The sequence below is a fragment of the Bactrocera oleae genome, chromosome 6 (genome assembly GCF_042242935.1).
Source record: "Bactrocera oleae isolate idBacOlea1 chromosome 6, idBacOlea1, whole genome shotgun sequence".
Taxonomy (NCBI): domain Eukaryota; kingdom Metazoa; phylum Arthropoda; class Insecta; order Diptera; family Tephritidae; genus Bactrocera; species Bactrocera oleae.
In genome coordinates this window covers 456,528-480,262 of record NC_091540.1, presented here as the reverse complement: position 1 = coordinate 480,262, position 23,735 = coordinate 456,528, and the positions used below count along the sequence as shown (strand labels likewise).

The following is a 23,735-nucleotide window of genomic DNA, read 5'->3' as shown; positions in this document are numbered from 1 at the left end:
TTACTCAGTATATGTACTTGTATAAGTTGTTATCGTAATGACTTGAAAATATTTCACCTATATTATTTTTCACCAAATTTGATCTCACTGCATATATTCAGCTACAACTTCACATTCACCCTGTAGAGTGGAAACTCATTGACCCATTTGCTCATTTACGGTAGTTAATACCGTGAAAGGCCAGCTTTGAGCGTCTCATTTAGAATTTAATTACTGTTGTCTTAACACAGCTTCCAACACCAAAGCACGTCTAAGTGCATATTTTAAATTTTCCGTTTAATTAAATGCAAAGTACAATAAAGTGTTTAATTACAATCCTATTTTACTATTATATGTTTGTATGATATAAAGCCATATAGGCTTGGAATTAAACTACTACTAGTATAATGTAACGTAGCACAAAATTAATATGCTCCCATTACAATTTATTAGTCACTATATGGATGCATAATTTAAAGCAGATATTTAACGGAGCCCTGCACAAGAGTCTTGTAAAGTCGTGTTTGCGCTTTGACATTGATTGTTATTAACAGTTATGTCAGACTATATTTAATGCTGTTAAACTAAGTATTCAATTTCGTTTTCAGTTCGATACTCCAGACACAGCGAGGCTCCACCTTCTTTGATCCGTCTAAAAAATAAGTTTTCTGGAGGTATGTTAAGTAAGCGTCGAAGGCGTCGAGAATCACCTCTTTTTCGACTAAAATTTCTACCCGGCAGCAGTTCTAAGCCTAAATCGACCAAGCCTCAAATCGACTCAATAATTTGGCATAGTCAAATCTTTTGATCGTTTTTCACTTCTCCTAGTAGTCGATGTTGAACACAACATTCGAATTTGCGAAAGCAGGGCCATTACCTTTTCGGCTAACAGAATCATAATAGGTTCCCTAGTGAAGTTCACTATTTCGATGGTTCATTGTTCTCTAATGTATACCATTTTTCGTCGACAGTCACTAAATGACGCAGAAACTCCTTCAAATTGCGCTTAAACAGAATCAAACTCATCCCCAATATTTCATGCCGAATATGTCTCACGCGGTCTTCTGAGATACCCAGCTATCTCATACACTTTAATCGTGGGTCTGCCAATTCAAGATCTGTAATTTTGTCATGTTATTCTCTGTGGTCCAACTGTCACTCAGCCAGCCCATGCCGCAACTGATCTTTTATAAACCAAGTGTGGTGAAAGTGCTTACAACCTTCTCAACGTTGCCAATTAGTCTGCTCGGAACTGTAAATTGACAGCATTTACTTTTTCCCGATAAGTACAATGAAAGTAACCACCATTTTGTGTCAAAATATTGATATAAATTTTATTTTATAGAATTAAGTTAATGTTTAATAAAGCTAAAAAGAAAGATATTCAATTGTTTTTTCTTACTTTCAGAATACATTTTTAATATTCGGTCTGTTTTTAGAGCCCTAGACTGCTATAACACTGCAGTAAATTTACAAATTGTTTACTACAGTCTCCAATTTATTCTTATTAGAGTAATAGGATTTCTATTATAAAAATATATAGTTTAAACATCTACATAAGTCAACCACATATGGTGTTCCAAATGGTTTGCCAAGTTACTCACTTTTTCCTCGTACTGTCACGAAAACATTTCATATCATTAATCTAATGAATAGAATTGTCACAGCTGCGTGTATGTATATAATTATTGATTTAATTGTAAAGAATTATGCCAATTAATTTTTTTACTTCTCAAATATCACGTGTACAAATAGTTTACATAAATTATTACCCTACAATTTGCTTATGCATATATATACTATAAAAAAGTAATCTAATTACAATCTAACTGTATTATCACAGGTTTTAATTACACGACTAACTATAAATTGCACATAAATATTTATAATTAGAAAATACCGCTAATGGATGGCGAAGACTGGCGTTCAAAGTCAAACTACAAAATCTTTAGCGCTATTGACACGTGTCACAAAGTAAGGACGCGCCTCAGTCGGACAGCGGAAAGTCTTCATTAACATTGGCTCCACCATAATACTTTTGTGGTTATCATCTTCCAGCATATTGTTCCAAAGATAATTAGCGCCTGTGATGTAATTTGTTAAAATAAAATTATTTTGTATAACAAAAAATATTAAAAAAAATTATACAAAATAAAAAAAAAAGTTGTTTGAACAATTTTATAAAAAATATTTAAAAATATACATATTACATACATATACATTTATATAAAATATTTAATATCTCGAACATTTTTTTAAAATAAATTTTTCACAAAAAAATAATTATTTAAAAAACTTACTGATCGCATGTCCCCGCTGACTCAAATGGAAGCAGTCCTCTGACAGAAATTTGAATTTCATCGCGTCATCGTTACTGGGAAAGAAATCTTCGAATAGTGTAAATGGCTGCAGATTAATGGTGAATGTCTATAAATAAATTAAAAAGTATTTTATTAATGTGCAATTTCAAACATTTTTTGTAATAATGTATTTAAAACTTAATTCGCCACGTACCTCTGTATTAAACTCGTCCCTATTCACGATCTCTTTGTCCTTCGCAACCCAATCTTTCATCAGCTTTATCATTCTTACCAAATGCTGCTTGGGCCTACCCACTAAACAGGGGCACTCGAACGACAAGGTCGTATGACAAACGGGTGTTTTCATACTCAAAGCCACTAGGAAATCCAAATTTGGCGATGGCACTACATTTATCATTAGACGTGGCACATTATCACGTAAATAACGGTAAGTCTTCACCATATTTTCTTCATGTCGCTTGATCGCATCCTCTGGGCGTGGCAGATAGCAAACATCTGAGCAAAAGTCATTGTTACCAATAAGTAAAGTGATAAGTTTCCAATCTGCGGTCATATTCACTTTTGGATCACGTGACAAGCGTTTGACAAGAACTTGCGCTTCATAAGGTATGTCACGTGACATGGCGCCCAACTCAGCGACGTTGAATCTGTGGTATAATAATTATTTGTCAATAAACATCATAAAAATGTATATAAAAAACTATTTAAAAAAAACTTCACTCACTTCGAACTACGATCGGTGGAGAGCCCATCTTTCAGCGAGTAGCCATACAAGTTCGGATTGAATTCCTTCAAAATATTTGGCAGCGTTAGATATTGTCGCCAAGTACCTTGTCCACCAATACTCCAGACCATACCGCGATTCTCTACCGTAATGTGTAATAAATTTGTGGCAAAAATGCCGTTACCAGCTGTCAGCGAATCACCCATAGCACCGACGATATCTATATCACCGGGTCGTATACGATGCACCGATGTCGGGCGTGTTTCACTGCGTTTACCGGGCCCATTCAGCGCATCGCAGAAATTCACCAACGAACGCGCACGTGTATTGAGGTTTTGAGTTTTCTATTATGTATAAAGAAAATGTAGATAGAAGTGATAAAATTATTATATCTAATATTCACTTACGCCCATATCGCGCACAAGTTGTCGATTACCCGGATTGTCACCTGAACGCCCGGCGAAATTTAAACCAATCAAACGTAGCGGTCGATATAAGTTACGGAATGTGTCGTCCAATGAAGTGCGTTGCATGAGCACCGGGCGACAGCTGTGACACAGTAGTGCGCAGAGCAATAGATAATATTTAATTGGTGTGCCGTGCATTTTTTTATTGTACTGTAATGGAGCTGGAAGTCAAAAAATATGTATTGGAATTATATTTTCGTTATAAAGTAATGTGATATATAGGAGTATAATCTTAAAGCTCAGATTACATACAGAACAAAAATATTAAAAATAGCAGAGGATCTCAACATTCATCAAGCGCATCATTACTGTTCAACAATCTAGCGAATGGCGCACCAAAAATAAGCCGAAACTGAAAAAAACAAAATCTCGCTGAAGACACTGAATGATGGCCAGCCCAGGCTCATAAAGTGAAGGATAATTGAATTAGGCTCAAAAGGAGCTTAGCTTGATCATTATATATGGATCTTACAAAAATTAAAGTCTCAATATCATAAATAAAAGTTTTATCCACAATGTTTACCTGTATTACAACCACAAACGCGAAATTTGTTAATCCTTGATTGAAGTATCAAAACATTTTATTCTTCTGCAAACAAGGTTATTTTATGAAAAAGGTATTGTAGGATCAAACTTTCCAATTAAAGTACTCTCATAATATGTAAACAGTTTAGACCCCATTTTTATCATCGTTTAAAAAATAAACAGTCGTCAAATAATTTTAGTCTCAAATAAGAAATCGAGCTTATAGTCAAATATTTGGCTCAAAAGCAGTTTCCTTTGCAGCATACTGATGCCCCTTAGCGTTAATATATATTGTAATTTAGGATTCGTTTGCATAGATGTATTATATTGACTTTTAAGGAAATGAACTCCCGATCATAGGGCTCATTAAACTAGAAATTATATCTGTATTTGTTGCTTTTGGCTGAACTAATTCTCTACAAATATATGTTATATATATACATAACTGAGCTAATGGATTTTATGTGATGCTTCTTCTCAGCAGATACGTCTGAGGTTCACTTGCTAAAAATCTTACCAAAAATGCATAAAAACCCGTTTTAAATGCAATTGTCAACAAATACTATTAAAATCCCACACAACAACAATAAACAAATTAAGTTATCAAAATGCGATATAAATATAATCTAAAATTATTTTCGAGTTAATGAACTTATTATTTATGCAATAAAAGCCAATCTCACTTTTTTTATGACTCCGCTTTAGTATGTAGTAGCTGTCAACCTTGACCTACATATGCTTAAATAAAGTGAAAAGCTTAACCCACAAACAAAAAACGGGAGCAAACGAAAGCTAAAGTGAGCATGCGTTACGGCATTTACTAAGTTTTTTATTAAAACACGCAAAGCAATGCAGCAATATAGAAATGGTAGACATAATAAAAAACAAAACTGTTAAAAAAGCATTTCCGACAATGCGACTAACTCATGGCGCGCGCGGCATATAGTAAACACAGTAATAAAACAAAACGTGAAAATAAAAACAAGGCAAGCAAAAAAGAAGTTATGCCAAAACACCAGAAAAATAACTGCTTTAAAGTCACGAAAAGAGAACAAAAAACAAAAACAAAACATGCATACATAAAAAAATATGTATATTTTTAGTGTCAGCCGCTGTTTGGTTTATTGACCTCACCAAATTAACAGTAGACGCGGATTAGCATTGTTTTTTTTAATTAAATGAACTAAAATGAGATATTAAATGTATAATAAAGTATTTCAAACGTTGTCGCCTATATCTGTTCATATTTTCATTCTGTTTTCGATGCCGAAATTGATGATTCAGTGAAGGGAGATGTGATTTATTGGCATAAGGCATAAAGATTTAATATGTAAAAGTATATACCTATATAGCATAAGTAGCTAGTAAAAGCAAATATTATTCGCATTAATATATAAGTGTTAAATGTAACAAACGTGTTAAAATATTTAAAAAGAGAATTAAAAAATTATAAAATATATTGTAAATAGGAAAATAAATATAAATAAATTATGATATCTAAACCAAAATTTTTTATGTACACTTTGTCTTAATATTTAAAAAAATATTGAAAAAACTAAAGAAAAATGTTATAAAGCTAATAATTAGTATTGTAGTAAATATTCATTAAAAAAAAAATGTCAAAAAAGGCAAACAGGAATTTATAAAAATTGTGTATGTTTTTCTACAACGTCAGCACATTCTACTCTTAATAATTTCTAAAAATAATTTTTTTTGGTTTTGTTATTATAATTTAGCCACTAATTATAACGTAGTTTTTTGTCTATTATGCAAAATCCTACCTTCCATGAAATTTTTACATTTATAATTACTTCTTTATTATCTCTGAGCTATTATTGTTTTTTTACGTGTTTTAGCCGAAAGTTATACCATTGGCGCCGCTCCTAAGACGAGTGACTGCTATTACTGACGAAACATATTAGCTTGCTTCATTTCAATATCTTGTTAATATTTTACCTATGTTTTTTTTGCCGATTCGTTGTAGCTTTTCATGTTAATTTTGTTTCTTTGTGGATGTTTCGAATCTTCATCGATTTGCTAAGTGAATTCGTAAACGAGTGCGAAAACAATGACGTGAGTGTTTCTTACGTTTTACGGTTAAAAAAACACGGAAGAAATTGAAAAAAATATATGAAAAAAATTATCCAAATATATAGCTAAAATAATTGCATAATTTGGCGTTAAGAAGCTTCCTAATTCTTAAATAATATTTTGATTATGTTTCAAAAATATTTTGAAAAAGCATTTCAGTTAGCTCTCTAACATTCTCTTTATTCGACCGAACTGCTCTTCCATTTTTTAGTACAAAAAAGAAAAAATCCTCAAGTTCTGAGGACCCTCGGTATATCTGTTCGATTATAATTAAATTATTTTTACGCTCAAATATACCAGAAGATAAGTAAACTCTATTCATTAGATTTATTTGGTGCATGTTTGGCATTTTTTTATTGGAGTTTCTAAAAGTATTAATTTTAACTTCTGCAGGCCAATCACAATAATTTTTATAATTTTTGGATTAACCATAGCTAGGATCTGAACTTATGAGCTATCAAGAAAAAAATGACTTGATTAAGGCGTTGATTGTCTTGTATTAAATTACAAATTTTAACTAATTTATCCCACATCACAGTTCATAAAATAATTTTAAATAAATATAATATAAATTTTAAATTAACCAAAGTCAGTATCTGAAGTTACAGACGATGAAATGGTAGGTGACTCGGCTACGACGTTCCAAAGGTTCAGTAGCCAACGAAAGCAGAAAGGTTTTAGGTTAATGATTTTAGATTTATTAAATTTACTAAATTTTAATTTGTCTGTTTCCCATATCAACCAACAAATTAATTGATTTGTCACATTTTTACATTTCTCTTCCGTTCTCTTTTCAAGTAAGCAAAAACAAAATTTTCATTCAACTTTTACTAAAATTTTGAGGCACTTCAACGTTCTCTCAACTATTTCGCAATTAAACAACATTTTAATAACAATACAATTTGGCACCCTGACACAAAGACCTGCTTATTTTCATTGCCAATGCCTTTCAAACAATAAAAAAGTGACATGCGACTATTGTTCATATTGCAGTTAAATAAATATCACTTCATTGATTTGTTAAAGGTTTGTTGAAAATAAAAAAAATATTTCAAATGCATAAAACGTGTGCAAACATAACACAGATGCTATGTGAAACTACAAAAAACGCCATAAATTTACATATTTAAACTAGTCTAACAGATGAAGTTCAACAAAATGTGTTTGCGTTAATTATTTAAGTATTTTAAAGTTTGTTTAAATGCTTCTAGCGTATCCCACCGGCACCGGCGTTCAAATTTTCTCACACGTAAATAAAAAACAGCAACAAGTTTTATGTAATTAAAAATATTACAAAGCTAACATTTTACAAAAAATAAACAGCTAATTTCACAAAAACTGCTACCGAAAACTATTTGAAGCAACAAAACTGGATATGATTGATTTGCTAAAAACAGTTAGTATTGTTCAAACCAACTAATATATACCCATAACCCACAAATAATAGGTGTTGAAAATGGTTTTACATAAAAAATAACGTCTAAAATTCGCGAGACTTCCTCAATTAATTGTTGGAACCATTTAGTTTAAGGAAATATATACAAATACACTAACTTTTTTCCTCTGGATCTTAATTGTATGGAATCTGTGCGCGCTAAAACTTCGAATTCTCCATTAATTGTGGATTTCTATTAATATTGATTCCACAAAACTCACACACATGCGCACAACTATATGTAGTTGATTTCTTTATAAATATATTTTTGTATAAAAAATTATCCGTTAAATACTATTTAATGTGGCAATTAAGCGTTTAGCGAACACTAAATAGTTAGACTAATAGACTCCGCTTCAATTGCTTGTGAGTTTCAGTAAAATTAACAGATAGTTTAAAATTTTTTTTTTCACTCTTTTGTGCCAAATATTAACAAAGCATATAAAAAAATTTTTTTTTTGCTTTGAAGTTATATGTATATACACATATATACATGCATAGATATCTATATTACGTAACTTCTGTACTGAAAACACTCTCTGCTAGTTATAAAAAACCTAATTTATCAGCATATTTTTATATGAAGGAATTTTTGTATGAAAAGGTGTCAGAGTAGTTAAAAATGTTTTCTTTTATTTCTTTCTTTTTTTCTTTGTATTTTGGACTTTTGTTTTTTATCTGAAGCGACACAGCTGTTTGAAAAATAATTTCTGTAAAGAAAATCGTTGTATTTCGGAATTTTTATAATACTAATAAAATTAAATTTACAAAAAATTTGTACTCAAATTATTTTCTATAAAAAAAATCTTTGTATTTCGAAACTTATTTTTAATTATAATATTTTTTTAAATGGCTGTTCATAAAATATTTTTTATAAAGAATATTATATTTCTACTATTTTTGCACCGTGTAGAATGCGCTTTGTATATTTAAAACCAATCTTGTAAAGATGCATAAAGGCAAAGATATCTCTTTTGAAAATCTTTCAGTGGACAAAATTTCGATTATTTGAACTTAAAACGGCATATAATTCTTAAAATACAATAATAGCATTTCTAAAAACGATTTTATCACTTCTTTGATTTTACTGAATTGTTTCAATATATAGGGGATGATTTGAAAAACGATTTAGCCAAATTCTTATTGTAATTTTTTGTTGCAATGTTTAGTCATTATACTTATGAATACTAGTTAAAAAATATTGACTCTCATACGATACATAAAAAATTATAAATTGACTTTTCAAAATTTAATTGATTTTAAAAATTTACTTTTTATATTTAAATAAATAAGCTCAACGAACACTTTCTTTTCTAATAACCTCAGAGACATTTTTTATGTATTTTAATAAAATAACATAAGACTTAAAAAGCAAACTTAATAACATCAAGAAGCTGGAAAAGCCAACTAAATTACATAAGACTTAAGAGACGAACTCACCTTATATTAATATATTTTATTTTTATTGGAGAAATTCACTTTCTGTTTTATAAACGCAGTGATTACTTTTATTGTTGCAAAATCCTATTTTATATAATGTTTTTAATTAATTAACACAATCATCTTTAATCACAAAATATCAATAAATGTTAAAATCCGCTGTTTGCATTCAGCTCGTAAAGTTTAATATATTTGCAAGTGCAAATGAATTTCAATTTTTTATTATCAAAATTTATTATTTGTAAATACATATATAGTCACCGGCGCACAATTTCACAAATATTTATACTTACTTTCTTTTATTTTTAAGGCAATTCTTTATTTATTTTTTATATTAATAATAACTTGTTTGTAATTTTTTTATTGCTTTGTTATGTCAGCGCATAAATAATAATAAAGAACCATTTAAAAAGTTAATATTTTTACTTTTAATTTCTTTACAATTTTATTTATTATAAACAGCGTTAACTATATACTTGTTTATATAATTCCATGCAAATATATTAAACACAAACTCGTGTAAATTTAAAATGTCAACAAACACAACTGAACTCGACTGAAATGTAACGAGTAACTGATTTTATTAAATTCTTTTTTACAAGTCTAAAAAGTACCGTATAAACAATTCTATTAAATTCTTTTTCGCAAGTCCGTCAACGCCACCCGCCACGCTCAGAATCAGAATCAGACTGTGCACTGCAAATTCTTATTATGATTATTTTATATCAAATTAGCGACAGCGGCAACTAAGCGAACGCAATCATTACGGCGGCTATGTTCTCGTTGTGGCGGCGCAAGCAGCGGCGTCGTACGCGAAGTATACTGTAACGGGCGCGAGCGAAATGGAATAAGAAAGAGTTGGCGCAAGTAAAAGTTGGCTTAAATGCTGGCGGGACGTTTGTGCTATGTAGAGTGAACGCTGAAACAAAACTGACTGTGATTAAAGTTGAGATAGAATCGACGTCGAATTGAGGCGGTAGAAAATGAAACGGCAAGCGCAAAAGAAAAAAAACCATATAAAAAATATAAAAAAAATTATAATATAATATACAATAGTGGTACGATCAATAAAATTTGTTTGGAGATTGTACCGTTGCTTTTCAGATTATTTTGATTAGCAATGCTAAATTTTGTGCAGATTTCTTGTTAAATAAAAAAGTTTTCATGCAAAGACCGGATTTTGATCGATCGGTTCGCATGACAGCTATATGCTAAAGTGGTCCGATATCTAAGCTTCCAACAAATGAGCAACTTCTTTGGAGAGAAAATAACGTGTGCAAAACTTCAGAACGATATTTTAAAGACTGAGAGACTGGTTCGCATATATACAGACAGAAAGACGGGCATGAAAAAATCAACTCAGCTCGTCACGCTGATCATTTATGTACCATATATATATTATATATATATATGTATATACTATATAGGGTCTCTGACGTTTCCTTCTGGGTCTGGGTATTACAAATAACAAGTTAATATACCCTATTCAGGGTATAAAAAATATAAAAAACATTACAAATAAAGTTATCAAAATAAACAAATCAAAACACGCGTGCGTGCATAAAAATCCTGCGACTGCGACTTGGGAACCCTCCTATTTATAACATTACTTTTTGGATTGTTACCCGCGTTAACTCTACGCACTAACCGGCAGTTAAGATGCCATCCACCACCGCCACCACAGAGTAGTGTCACTGAAAGTGAGTTGACAAGCGCGCCGCAGTCCGCAAACAGCGCAGCGTCCGCGGCCTACCAAAAGCGCACCTCTCATCATTATAAATATAATACATGGAAGAATTTCTTGCTGGCGGCAGCTCTTATCGTCGCGCTGATATCAAAATCAGTTAATTATGCGGCGATTGTGCGCGCTCAGCGATCAGCAAATCAGCAGATCATTGTGATCCCTCCCAAACCTATTGCAGGGGACGTGTTGTTGGCGACGCACGCACGCGTTGTGAGTTGTTAATTTAATTTGTGAGTAAGACATAGCGCTTCTGGAATTTTAAACAATGCCTTCATTCTACTTGCTTTGCAGACTTTGCGCTTTTTATGTTTTATCTTTTTTCAATTCATTGTTTTATATACGAATATAAATACCTATATGTTTGTAGTTGTGTCGCTTGTTGCCTATTTTGGCATCACTACTGTACATAAATAGTGTGTACACGCTTTTAGCGGAGTTTCTTGAATTTAAACGCATTTATTTATACAATTACTGTATCAAGTCGCGCGGCGTAATATGTAGTGATTTTTTATTTTATATAATTGATTTTTAGCATAAAGAGAAGTTGTATTTCATTTTTGCGGAGTGTTGTTGAGTTGGAGGAATTTTTCGCTTGCCGGTTTTCGAAAAAGGAACTGTCCCGTCAGCTGTATTCCATGTTAATGACCTATAAATATACATTCGAGTATATGAAACGAAAGAGTGTGCTGTGCGAAAAATGATAGATTATTGTACTACTGGCCAAATATAGGTCTCTAAGCTTGGCTACTCGTGTAAGGAAATGTACGCGAATTTTGTTTTTATTGTGAAAAGATAGCTTCAGATTTTTTTAGTTTCGAAAAGCAGCTAAGTGTAAATTTACGTATTTTTGAACCCACGAAGTAGGCGCAATTCGAAAAAAACTGATCATAATTTGCTTATTTATTATTTGCTTTTCATCGTGTTGGCATCAGAGAGAGATAGCCGAGGATCTCAACATCTCTTATGAATCGACTCAACACATTTTTTGTATTAGAGTCACATCATTCTTTCTTTTCCGTTACCCTAAGTTGTTAATTTTCAAGTCTTCTAGACTGACATCCACAAGTGAGTAAATCAATTGAAAAACTGTCAAAGACAAACTTTTAGCGTGAATAAACACGTTTTCAGCGCAGTATAGTATGACATGATGCGACACGTAACACTAGTACTATGGACAATAACGCCATCTCTTAGATAAAAACCGAACGAACTTTTTACTTGACCTAATATTAAAGTTTATTTCCTAAGTACCACGAAATATTGAGACTGGCAACCCGGCATTGTAAGAGAGCAATCAGCTGACTAGTTTCTATGGGACCCCTCCAATCCAATTTACGCGGATATCCCACATTACGGACGGTAAAAGGTTTGGTGACTGTTCATTTACATTGCGCTCTCATAAGATAGCTCGTATCAGCTGATACGGTCTACGGTTTTGCGTCGGTCGCTCACTGAAGCATTAAACGGAACAGGAAAAACGGGTTTGCGTGCCCCTCTGTGTGACAGTCACGCCCGGTCAAGGTAAAAGTATATACAAAATGACAAAATAATCCTGAAAACTCAACTGACTTTGATTAAAGTTAAAATAGAAAAGAATAAATCCACATAAAGATATATGATTGGATTTTATTTATAAGATTAATTTAATGGTTGTACATAAATACTAGTTATGTGTAATGTGACTACCGGCGTTCAATCGCAAGACGTGGCAATTAAGATTGCATTCACCACTGCCACCACAAAAGGGTGTAACTGAAAGCGAATTGACAGGCGCATCGAAAACCTCAAACTGTACCGCTTCCGCGGGTGCCTCTCACCGATATATATGAAAGAATTTCACACCGACGACAGCGCTTGACTTTATCGTCGCGCTGATATTAAAATCGCCTGTACTTACTTTACTTAGTATACCTTGCAACGATCCGGGTTCCGACAATCCAGTGTTTTTGTTGTTGTGCATGTATTTATGCATTTTGAGTTGTTATTAGCAATTTGATCGATCAAGAATACATCAGCTTGTTTGTACTACAACTGGTTTCCCTATTTTGCATTGTTGCATATGCCATATAATCTATCACATAATACGAACAAAAGAATAAAAAAAAATTTTAATTATTTTTCATAATTCAATTAAATTTTCAGACTGGACTTTGAATCAGCGTACAAAGTTCTACAAAAAGTACTTATTCATACCCTGTTACATATATTCTGTTATGTCTCTCAAGATGGTACGTGCCTCGGGTCTGGGTTATAAAACAAATCCGGTTTTAAATACTTTCAAAATAATGTCAACTAATTAGCTACTTATAAGCAAATGTTTAACAATAATTTTTTTTTTAAATCAATTAATTGAGCAAGTCTTCAATGAAGTGAGCCAGTATTGCCTAAATTGACGAAATTTCGCTAGAATTATTATTTAAAGCACGTCAATTAAGCGCTTGAATGCCAAACTAAAAGCAATAAAAAGTCGGTTGTGCAGATTTTTTTTAAATTCTTAACTGATTGGACTTTACACCATGGAATCCTGTACTCGCTTGTCTGGCAAACTTACGTCAGCGCATACAAGAAATGCTACAAGAAAGTCAGCATGACAGTGAAAAAAACGCTGTCAGTAATTCAGGCAACAATTTGCCCAAAAAAATGAAGACGAGTCAGTGTATTTTATGTAAATAAGAAATTTAAAGAAGAGTAATTGAATTTGCGAACAAAAACCGTCGCTTCTACTGCCGGCGAGCGTATGCTCGTTATGTGCGAAATTTGACACACAAAAGGGGATAAAAAACAAAAATCACTTATGTTAAACATATACAAAAAATGGTTTTATTAATGATTGTGTGATTTTTGTGAACATGTAAGCAAACAAAAAATCCAAATAGCGGATATCAGTGATATGATGATGCTTCAACTTAAGTGCGGAACGAACATAATGGAACAATCGAATATCGCGCCAAAGATTAGTCAAAGCATAATTTCTACTAAAACGGAATTCAATGGTATAGTAAAAATAAAAATGTATTGTTAATACAAAAAAATAAAATTAAAAATTTTTTAAACATATAAAAAGTTAAAATAAAAACAAAAAAATAAAATAAAATAATAGAATAAAAACGTAACTTAAATTAAAATTAAACAAAAATTAAAATTAATTTTAAAAAAATATATAGTAAACTTTATGAAACAAATTATACAAAAAATCGTTATTTATGCGTAATCTGAAGTACATCCATATTTATATATTAAATTAAGGCTGAAAATGGCAACTGGCGAAAAGGTTTGAAAGTACAATTGCAAAATGTGGCACCAAGCATCAAAACAATAATCAATGAAATGTGCTAAAGTGTGCATAGTAAATAAATTTATAACGAATAATGAAATTATAAAAATATAATATAATAGGTATAATAAGCTTAAGCACATCGTATATCCACGGAACTGCTTCACACACTGTAGGTAGAGCTACGCTATTGCTTATTGCCTGCGGCATGCTGCGTGATTTTTTAATACTTAACGCTTACCCTTTAACCAATTGACGGAATTAGCAACCGAACAAAGTGTACTTAAACATGGATACGTACAAACATACCTGAATATATTTGTGCGCATGCGTCGCCGCACTTACTCTGGCGCGCGCCATTACGCCGGCATATCATTTCCGACACACATATTGTTGTGTTTGCTGATGCGCGCATTAGATGTCTAATTAATTTCACTAGAGGCGGAACACACTTTGACACATAACCATTACAAAGCAAGCAACGTGGCGTATGAGTAACTTTTAATATTATTTCAGGAAATATAATAAATGAAATAATCAATACGCACTTCAGTCATATATCAATAAACTAGAAACTAATTTGATAGCACATTTAGCGCTTGCTTGTATTTATGTACATATATTGTATTATATTATATATTGTATATCAATGTGATACAAACAAAACCAGTTATCCATATGCCGGTCGTTAGTGACTGCAACTTGCCGGTTGTCCTTGCACTGGAAACTATTTCAAGTGCATGGACGCGCTTTAGGTGGCCTTTCGCGGCAACGAACACGTGATTGGCAACTGTAGATTCAAAATAAATAACTATGTAGCGAAAATTGAAACAGTTGTTGAAAAATTCCTACATTGTAACGGTAAAAATAACTTAAGATAATCAGTAAGGCGGAGTTATTGCGAAAATATTCCCAACTGAAATGAAAGTAAATTGTAAGTCGAGATATGAGTATTGATGTTGTGTATCAAAGGTTGAATTACAATAAAAACAAAAAAAGTAATACATGCGACAAAACACTATTATGTACAATTGATAGGGAATATAAAAAAGATTTGCTTTGTGTCAAATTAAGTAATTCTATTAGTAAAGCTTTAGCATAGAAAATTATTTCAAGACATAACGTTGTTACATTATTTTACATTATGCTTTAAGAGGTTATATCAACATGCAAGTCAGAAGAAACGCATTTTTTGTAAATTTTTTTTAAGTGAAATTTTATTTAATAAGTAAGTAAAAACGAATTGGTGCCGAGGAAGATTTTTCTGCTTAAAATTATCTCAAATCAAAAAACCCAAAAAAATTAATATAACTACAGAGTAATGATCGGAGGGCTAGTCAAAATGGCTACTTCACAAAAAAGTCGTTTTTTTCTAAAAAAAAAAAACATGTACACTTAGTGACTTTAATGACCAAAACTTTGTTGCCTTTCGGATTTTTTTTTTGGACCAAATAAACAGCTATTCGAGAAAAACGCGTTTGAAGTTTTGGGAGCCTATTACACTAAGTTAAAAAATCTTACAAATCGCTTATATCTCCTAAACTACTATTTGCAAGATCAAATTAAACTTTTACCAGAATACTTTCAAATATATTCGATATATGCAAAACAAAAATTCGTGTGCCACAACATATTTTCAACGCCGTCAAAGTTTGAAATTTAACGGCGTGCATATTCCATTTTGTTTTCAAAATCACTTATCTATTTTGCTGTTTTCATATTTTCAGCGCCGTCAAATTTTGAAATTCAACGGCTTGTATATTCCATTTTGTTTTCAAAATCACTTATCTTTTATGCTGTTTTTGTTTTGTTTTTGCCGCTGGCAGTTACTTTGTTGCTGCCTTATGTTTATGTATTATCGGCAATTGTGTTCAGCTGGTCATTCCGTATCTATTTCTAGTTTCGCTTTATAAATATTTAATAGTCTCGAACTTGTTGGAAAAAATGTCAACTTTCTGTGGTGGCTCCGTTCATAAATGTTGAAGCAGCAAAAGAATTTGAATGCATACGCATAGCAACTACAACAAGTGCATAGCAAGATAAGAAGGAAAAACTTCGTTAACCAGCAGCATCACTCACAGCGGTTGATGATGAGTGGTGTGGAGTGAGAGCCGGAACAGTAGCCAGACAAGCTGTGAAAAAAATATATTAGCCCAACGAAAAGTCAACGAATTTTCTTGTATTGTGAAAAAAAATTTTTTAGTAAAGTTCAAAACACAGTGGACTTTTAAAAAATCTAACACGTTCCCAAATACCTACTTACATATATATACAGTCTCAAGGGCAATCAGTGCAAAAGCGGCTAGAAAAAATTACAATGACATCGGTAATAAAGTATATGTCGCTTGTGACCACCTGCTCGGTGTTCGCAGCTCTAATTTCTATTGTTTGGCAAGCATTTCTGTCGCTAAAGCAATTAAATAAAACGACTTCAATACTTACGGGACTCCTGGCGATTGAAAGCAGTTTAAAGAAACCCCTACAAGCGCCTAAGGTTGCATTGGGTTATGGTGCTTGCACCGATTTGTTGTTGCATGCGACAGACTTTCTAAACTATACCGAGGAGTTGGTAAAAGGAGTCGGTCCAGAATTTACTGTAGACGAAGTAAATGACAGACAAGAGTTACTACAAACATTCGCATATTATTTCCAAAATGGTGCAGCAGCAGAGTAAGTGCTATATATATATATATACATATATAAATTATTTTAAAAATTTTCACTGTATGATTTATTTATTGTATAATATTGCAGACGCATCATGCCCAACACCGAACTTTTTAGGGAACTTATACAAATTGCTAAGAGTAGACACCGTGACAGCATCCAATGGTTCCTTGGCGGCAATGCACCACTTATGGGCACTCGTTTTCATTTGGAAGGTGCAGACGTACTCTTAGGAGCGCGCATGTCAAAAAAGTAAGTATTGTAGAGTTGCACATATATTTATCCCCTAAGCAGGGTATATCAAGTTGTCTCGAATTTTGTAACACAGAAGGAAACCCTGAACTATCAAATACACGTCGTTGTATGGAAAACTTCTTTATTTGACAAGATATCTTGCCTAAATTTGGCACAGATTATTGTTTTAAGTAAAAGTATAATAATTCACGTATTTTGTTGTTCTTTATAACAACTTAAGCAAATTGTTTATTTATCATAGATTACGTCGCCTTGTGCCTGCAGAAATAAAAATAGCAGGTGATGAAATACCTGAAGATGATATCCACCTTATATTGGAGTACAAGTCGGGTGACACCTGGGGTCCACTTGTAGCGCCACGCGCGAATCGCTACATTCTGCATAGTGATCAAAATAATCCACATTTAAATTCTGTTGAACATTTTGACGCAGCAGTGCGTAATTTCCGACCACGCTTACTTGTTATCAGCGGTATACAAATGATGGATAGCTACAAGTTTGCACCTGGCGTACGCGAAGCACGACTACTCAAAGTTCAAGAACAAATTACTTCACAATCATCTGATACTTTGCAACATTTTGAAATGGCAAGTTATGTAGAAATCGAATTGCTACAATTGCTGCGCCAATATGTGCTCCCATATGTGGATTCGTTAGGCATGAACGAGCAAGAGCTAGAAAATTTGCGTCAGGTGTTAACACATGGACGCACAACACTTGCTACAGACTGGAATCCGCGTGTTGCTACAGCATTAGATCAAATGCGGGACGTATTTCAAATTTTAGCTCAAGATTACTACAAGAATGCCACTGGCTTGCCACGAAGACGTCTTTTAACCCGTATACACGTACATACACTAGCATATCAAGCATTGTTAACAGTGCGTGACTCGCAGTGGGAGCGTACGCAATTAGCGGCGGCCAAGGCAGCGCTTACAGCCCACCGACATGTATGCCAAACAGATATGGTACATCATAAAAAATTTGGCTATTTAATGAAATTATCATAAAATTTAAATTTCAGATCAATCCCGAATCTGCGCTACTCATTTTAGACGACAGTTTTTCTACCACAGCCCTCAACAAAAACACAGCCAGTCGCATACAATTTAATCCACAACAACCTGTACCATGCTGGAATGAAACTATCGCTGTGAATGATCAAAAGTCATTACCTATCGAGATCTGTGTAGCTCCAGTGTTAGTCTGTCGTGTTGCGAAGAAAACTGCTGGTGCAGGCGACAATATATCTGCGGCAGCGTTATCCCAACAGTTGTAAATTTATATATGTTACATAATTAACAAGTGCCCTCTCCAAACGACTGTTGAAACCCACAGTGACCTTAATATCATATGGATCCTATGACGTGTAGTAATGGACGAAACAATAATTAAAAACAAAAAAAGACATATATTTATTTTACATACTTCTCAAACATTCCGCAACAAGTAAATTGAAACCTATTACGAGTATATGTTTGTTCCTTGAAGTTAGTCTAAAATTTATATTATCTGTTTTGATTTATCTTTATGGAGTGTAGTAATGTTGATAATACTTCTTGATCTGTTTGTGGTTTGTCACGAAAACTCAGCTAGATCCTCAATTGTTTAGTAATAATTTAGGTTAAATTGAACTTGAAATTGTAGAGTATTCAGTTATTCTAATATTGACAAATTTTAACTAAAAATAAAATAAAAAAATAGTTATTGAATAAAATTACACGACTGCAGCAATTAAAATTAACAACTTGCCGCTAATATGTACTTAACTTAACTTTGATAAATGAATGCTAAATTGCCTATTGATGTTAGATTTTTACATTCCTTTTTATTTCACCTTTGCATTTGACTTTATAATAAATATGCAATTGTAAGTTAAAACCTAAATATAAACTTTTATTTCTTCTCTTACACGCTCACAACACTTACCACTTACGGGTATCACTTAATACCTAAGAAAAGATCAACTTTATAGCAAAAATACAATGAGCATCCAGCATACTAAAGACCCGGCATGACGTATGCGATATTATCCAATGTCGCCGTTAAGTTTTCACTTAGCTGTGGCTTTCGGTCCAAACCGGGTATGCGTGTTGTCAGGCACAGTAGTGGTCCCAGCGAGCATAGCAGACTGTCTAACAATACGGAAAGGCTACCAGACACCGCAATTTGCCCTTCATGTTCTTTAAGTCGCTCACCGATGATGGTCAAACTCTCACCTAGCAATTTTAGGTGTGCTGCCGTATCAACTGGCTCAATATTTGGCAGTGACGACTTTCTGCAGTGCGAATTAACGGTATGTGTAACTGCTGCGTTACTCGTGTAATTGTTGTTTGTAGTGTTGTTACTGTTGGTAGTAATCGATTGTGTTGAAAGATTGTTGCTGTTTACACCACTGCCACGATTATGGCTATTATTTCGTCGACGTTTTGTTGTTAAACCAATGGTTGGGGAGTCGCCTGCACTGCTTGCCACAGAAATTGAGTTGCCACGTGGCTTCGGTCTGTTAGACTGTACTACACTTATTTGCGGTGACGTTTGCTCTTGCCCTTCATTTAAATTTTTAGCCCTTGTTGTTGGTTTAAAATAAGCCAAGGATGGATTCGCGGCGGTAGTAGTCGTTACGCGTTCGCGGCACTTCGCTTTGGTGGCTTGAATTTTAGCTTTACGTCTCCACGAATCTTTCTCCTTATTTGAAACGTTTGCCCATAATTCACCAAGCCGTTTTGCCGTGTTTGAGAAATCTAAATAAAAAATTAATAAATTGTTTTCTTATAAATTTTTAATTATTCTAATTGCTCTTACCTAGATCTTGTCCTTTGTTCAATTTACCAGATTTACGCAACTCTCGTGCCCACATACTATACGCTGTGTAACGTGTTTTGCCTTTATCCTTTCGTTCAACCTTTCCCGTCACAACTCGTCCATCTTTCAACACCCTTCGCTTGTTTGCCTTTTCTGTCATATATAAACTTTGACGCACTTTTGATTCTGGATTACCGTTGCTGTCCGTAGGTTCACCATCCACAATGCCAGCCACTAGCTCTTTAAGATCATCATCGGAATCACCTGTGGGCGTATTGTTATCACCGTAATTTTCACCATCTGTACCGTTGTCCGACATTTCATCGTGCAATTCGGTGTCGTCTTCAGCTAAATCACTAAGATCGCCACCTAATTCGTTGCTAACATTAATGTGGGATCTACGAGCGGGCCGCCCAACACCACCCATAATGTTTCTACCACGTACATTACCGTTACGCGTCGGCAGTTTTGCCGCTCTTTTCAGTTTCTTTTCCACTTCATCTGGCGATTGAAAATCGAGTAATTTGGATGATTTCTTACGTACACGTCCACTTCGGGATACACCAGTTACTTGAAATTCTTCAAGAGTTTAATAATATTAGTAGCTGAAATCTGACAGCAAATTCAATTTTGAACACTTACCTTTGCTAGCAGTGGTATTCTGAGGCGTTTCCATAGCTATTGGAGCCAAAATTTGGATTTTTGATTTTTTGTGATTTGTTTTGTTCGTAATTCGTTGCGTTCTATTAAGAAAATTTCGATAGAAAACATGTGAAGGCAAACAAAAATATAGCGCAGGGTTACATAGAATACAATAATTTTTACTGTATAAGCAATTGGGTCGGTTAATATAAAACCTAAATAAGGCATATTTTTTACAATTATTTTTTTGCCAACAGCTTTTTCATCAAAACAGTTTTATTATTTCATGAAAATTTTAATTATTTATATAATATAAAAGTATAAATATTCATGAATAATCATATATCGGTCTAGTACATTTTGTGCAACCCTGTAACGGCTGCAAATTTGCTTAAATAATTGGCGCTTTTCCGCAGTTTGGAAGAAAACAAAGGAAAAGGTGTAAGGAAATTTAAGCGTCTTCAAACGCTTGAAACATAGAAAATTGTAAACTCCACCTTTGTGTTAAATCTGTGCTAATCGCAATATATAAATATTCATCCTTTCATTGTGGACTTTCTAATAACACAAAACAGGATGACAACGGAGACAACTCCTCATCAGCAGCACCAACAACAGCAAATCCGTATAGCACTCTCGGAAATTCCGAGCCGCTTGGAAGCTCTGCGTTTCGCAAGTGGAGGTGCTATAACGCCTACAGCTACACCAAATCGCCGCAGTCCCAATGAGCCAACACCAGCAACACTATTTAATACACCGCATCTTCTAGACAATACTACAAATGTAGCACTTTCTCAGGATAACATCTTATCGCCAATGCCCTCACCCGATGAAATGATAATTCGTCAACGTGGTCGGCGTCGTTTTAACAATGCTTTATCGCCTGATGTAGGAAATACGCCACTGCGTATGCCATTCCAACGTACACCAACAAAAGTACCATTGAGTACCAGCATGATATTGCGCAGCTCACCCCGTAAGCGTCTCACAATGGGTAGTACACCGCCGGCGCCTGAACCACCAGTAATGCCTTCACCAACAAAAGCCAAACAACAATTATGGCCACCGGGCACACCAATGGCGAAAAAAATACGTCTTGGCGGTGAAGATGGTAACTGCGGTAAACCAATTGCACAAATGAATGAAGAAACACCTTTACCAGTGTTGTTGCAAGGTATGTCACAACAACAACTTATTATTTTAATTGTTGGAGAAATAGTTGCGGGTGACGCAAAAGCCGAGAAGAGTTTTCGTACACGACTGCCTATGCCGGATATAAAGTAAGTAAAAACGTTAACTACTGTTGTACATTTCTTATAGTATGAAAAGGTATAGAAATTTCTTCAGATATTTTAGTGCTGCCTTAGACAATAATTCATGGCAAATTTTGTGAAGATATTGACAGCTTGGGGTGAAAATTACATTTAGAAAATTTCTGAGCGATATCTCAAAAAATTAGGGACTCGTTGGCCCATATACCATACAGACATATTTTATAGCTCCGGTCTCTTTTTGGGTGTTATAAACTTCGTAGCAAATTTTATATATCCTGTTCAGGGTATAAATATATTTGTAATTCTAATTCATAATCATAAAATTTAGCCTATTTCTATTCCGTTTGCAGTCCATTAGAGGAGGAGTTGTTACATGCCAAACGTCAAATATTTCGCTCGCTACCAACATCTCGTCTTTGTAAGAAAACCGATAGTAGCGCTTATTCACGTGCGTCTCTACATCTCAGCGAATTCAAGCGATTGCTTACCGCACACACCAAACAACTGTATGACTCGGGCAATTGGGATGCATTGCTGGACTATGTGACCATGGCGTGGCCGATTGTACGCGCCACACCGCATTGGGATAGCGCCACGCATAATGTGATCCGTCGTCAATGCTTCAAACTACTGGCATGTCATTGCATTGCAGCGTTAAAGAACGGTGGACACCGTTTAGGCATGGCACGTCTACACGAAACCGAACGAAATTTGCGCGAATGGACGCGAGACTACGAAGATGTTCAATCGTGCTTAAGCGCTTTGAACAAAACGATTGCGAAAGGGCGCGCAACGCTATAGTATATTCCTAATAGTTTTACAATATGTTATTGTACGATTTTTTAACAAAAGACTTAAGAGCATGATTTTACATAATTTCTGTTTAGTAATTTTAGAAATTTTAGAATTTTAAAGTTGCCATTAATTTCATGTATTTAAAATAGTTGGTTATAGCAATTTATTGTGATCATAAAGACAAGTGACAAATACAATCACAAATTTAACAAAACCCAAAATATACCTACAAACTTTTATGAATATAAGACCATGTATTGTTTTTACATATAGATTAGTACGAAATCACATTTGTATATATTGGTATATTCAATCATATAATCGCACCAGCTTAGTATATGTGTACATAATTAGTTGAAAAAAATTTTACAACATTTTCACACAACATTTGTTTTTAATAAAAACCAATGATATAATTCATTGTTGTGCATCTCTTTAATCAAAATTACGAACTTACACATTTAGTCATTTATTAGCAGCCATATCACATGCCGGTAGTATATTAAGCGTCAGCAAAATTAGCACATGTTTGTTTACACCTAAATTCGGTATTATTATTATTAGTTATTATTTTTAAGTTTCAAAATTTGTAATATCAAATGTTTATTATACCATGTTAGCTCTAGAAAATAACGAATATATACTCATTTCTTATATTCTGGTATACTATTATAGTTATATTTTCTGTGCAAATCATGTCATACTGTTATTTTAAATATGCTTTCACTTAGTATTAACCACTTTATGCAGAGTTTTATTAATATGAATATAATAAAGCGTGTACATTTTTACAATTGAAAATTGTTCTCTTTTGCTGGTAATTTATTGTATTTTTTTTTATAAGCAATTTACTGCTAATTGTTTTTATAAAAAATTAACCGCCCGCTATAAAAATATGCATATCTTCCAACTAACCGGTTTCTGTAACGTAATTATTGAATTATTTAAGGGGCTATATCCAGTTGCAAGTCAGAAAAACGTGATTTTCCCTGAATTTTTTCAAGAGGGATTTTACTTCGGTGATCCATCTTGAAAATTTTTGGATTCACTTGACCCGTCGCCGATCTGCAAGAAGACCTCAAAAAAAATGCTTAAATTATCTCAAATCCAAAAACCAAATAGAATTATAACTAATTGTATACAGGTAATGATCGAAGGACTAGTTAAATTTTAATTTTTGACAAAATGGCTACTTTCCAACGATAATAGTTTTTTGAGGAAAAATGTACACCTCAAAGTGGCTTAAAAATCGAAATTAATATTAAAAATCGTATTAATTCGATCATTATGTGAGAAA

The 23,735-nt window shown here is 33.4% G+C and overlaps 4 protein-coding genes across 6 annotated transcripts; 2 read left to right on the top strand and 2 right to left on the bottom strand.

The window, feature by feature from the left end:
* Positions 1-1,286: 1,286 nt before the first annotated feature.
* On the bottom strand, positions 1,287-9,674 carry LOC106621535 (phospholipase B1, membrane-associated). Of its 2 annotated transcripts, none has more exons than XM_014240440.3 (6): positions 9,276-9,674; positions 3,432-3,652; positions 3,025-3,368; positions 2,494-2,947; positions 2,280-2,406; positions 1,287-2,063 (listed from the first exon to the last, which is right to left on the bottom strand). In XM_014240440.3, the coding sequence occupies exons 2-6, from the start codon at positions 3,627-3,629 to the stop codon at positions 1,912-1,914; spliced, it is 1,275 nt and encodes a 424-aa protein (XP_014095915.2). In that variant the 5' UTR covers positions 3,630-3,652; positions 9,276-9,674; the 3' UTR covers positions 1,287-1,911. The 2 variants fall into 2 exon arrangements, with proteins under 2 accessions (XP_014095915.2, XP_036214365.2); XM_036358472.2 differs by lacking the exon at positions 9,276-9,674 and adding an exon at positions 8,983-9,105.
* A 6,142-nt stretch (positions 9,675-15,816) lies between these two features.
* On the top strand, positions 15,817-18,815 carry LOC106621546 (ADP-dependent glucokinase). 2 transcript variants are annotated; one of them, XM_036358457.2, is made up of 4 exons: positions 15,817-16,670; positions 16,755-16,919; positions 17,164-17,872; positions 17,947-18,815. In XM_036358457.2, exons 1-4 carry the CDS (start codon positions 16,318-16,320, stop codon positions 18,199-18,201), a joined length of 1,482 nt encoding a protein of 493 aa, XP_036214350.1. In that variant the 5' UTR covers positions 15,817-16,317; the 3' UTR covers positions 18,202-18,815. The 2 variants fall into 2 exon arrangements, with proteins under 2 accessions (XP_036214350.1, XP_014095936.2); XM_014240461.3 differs by having other exon boundaries at positions 15,820-16,670; positions 17,164-17,890.
* Positions 18,791-20,505, bottom strand: LOC106621547 (HMG box-containing protein 4). Its single transcript, XM_014240462.3, has 3 exons — positions 20,370-20,505; positions 19,728-20,306; positions 18,791-19,666 (listed from the first exon to the last, which is right to left on the bottom strand). Exons 1-3 carry the CDS (start codon positions 20,401-20,403, stop codon positions 18,924-18,926), a joined length of 1,356 nt encoding a protein of 451 aa, XP_014095937.2. The 5' UTR covers positions 20,404-20,505; the 3' UTR covers positions 18,791-18,923.
* Positions 20,506-20,764: 259 nt separating this feature from the next.
* Positions 20,765-23,239, top strand: LOC106621536 (uncharacterized). Its single transcript, XM_036358473.2, has 2 exons — positions 20,765-21,649; positions 21,994-23,239. Exons 1-2 carry the CDS (start codon positions 20,946-20,948, stop codon positions 22,442-22,444), a joined length of 1,155 nt encoding a protein of 384 aa, XP_036214366.2. The 5' UTR covers positions 20,765-20,945; the 3' UTR covers positions 22,445-23,239.
* The last annotated feature ends 496 nt before the right edge of the window (positions 23,240-23,735 follow it).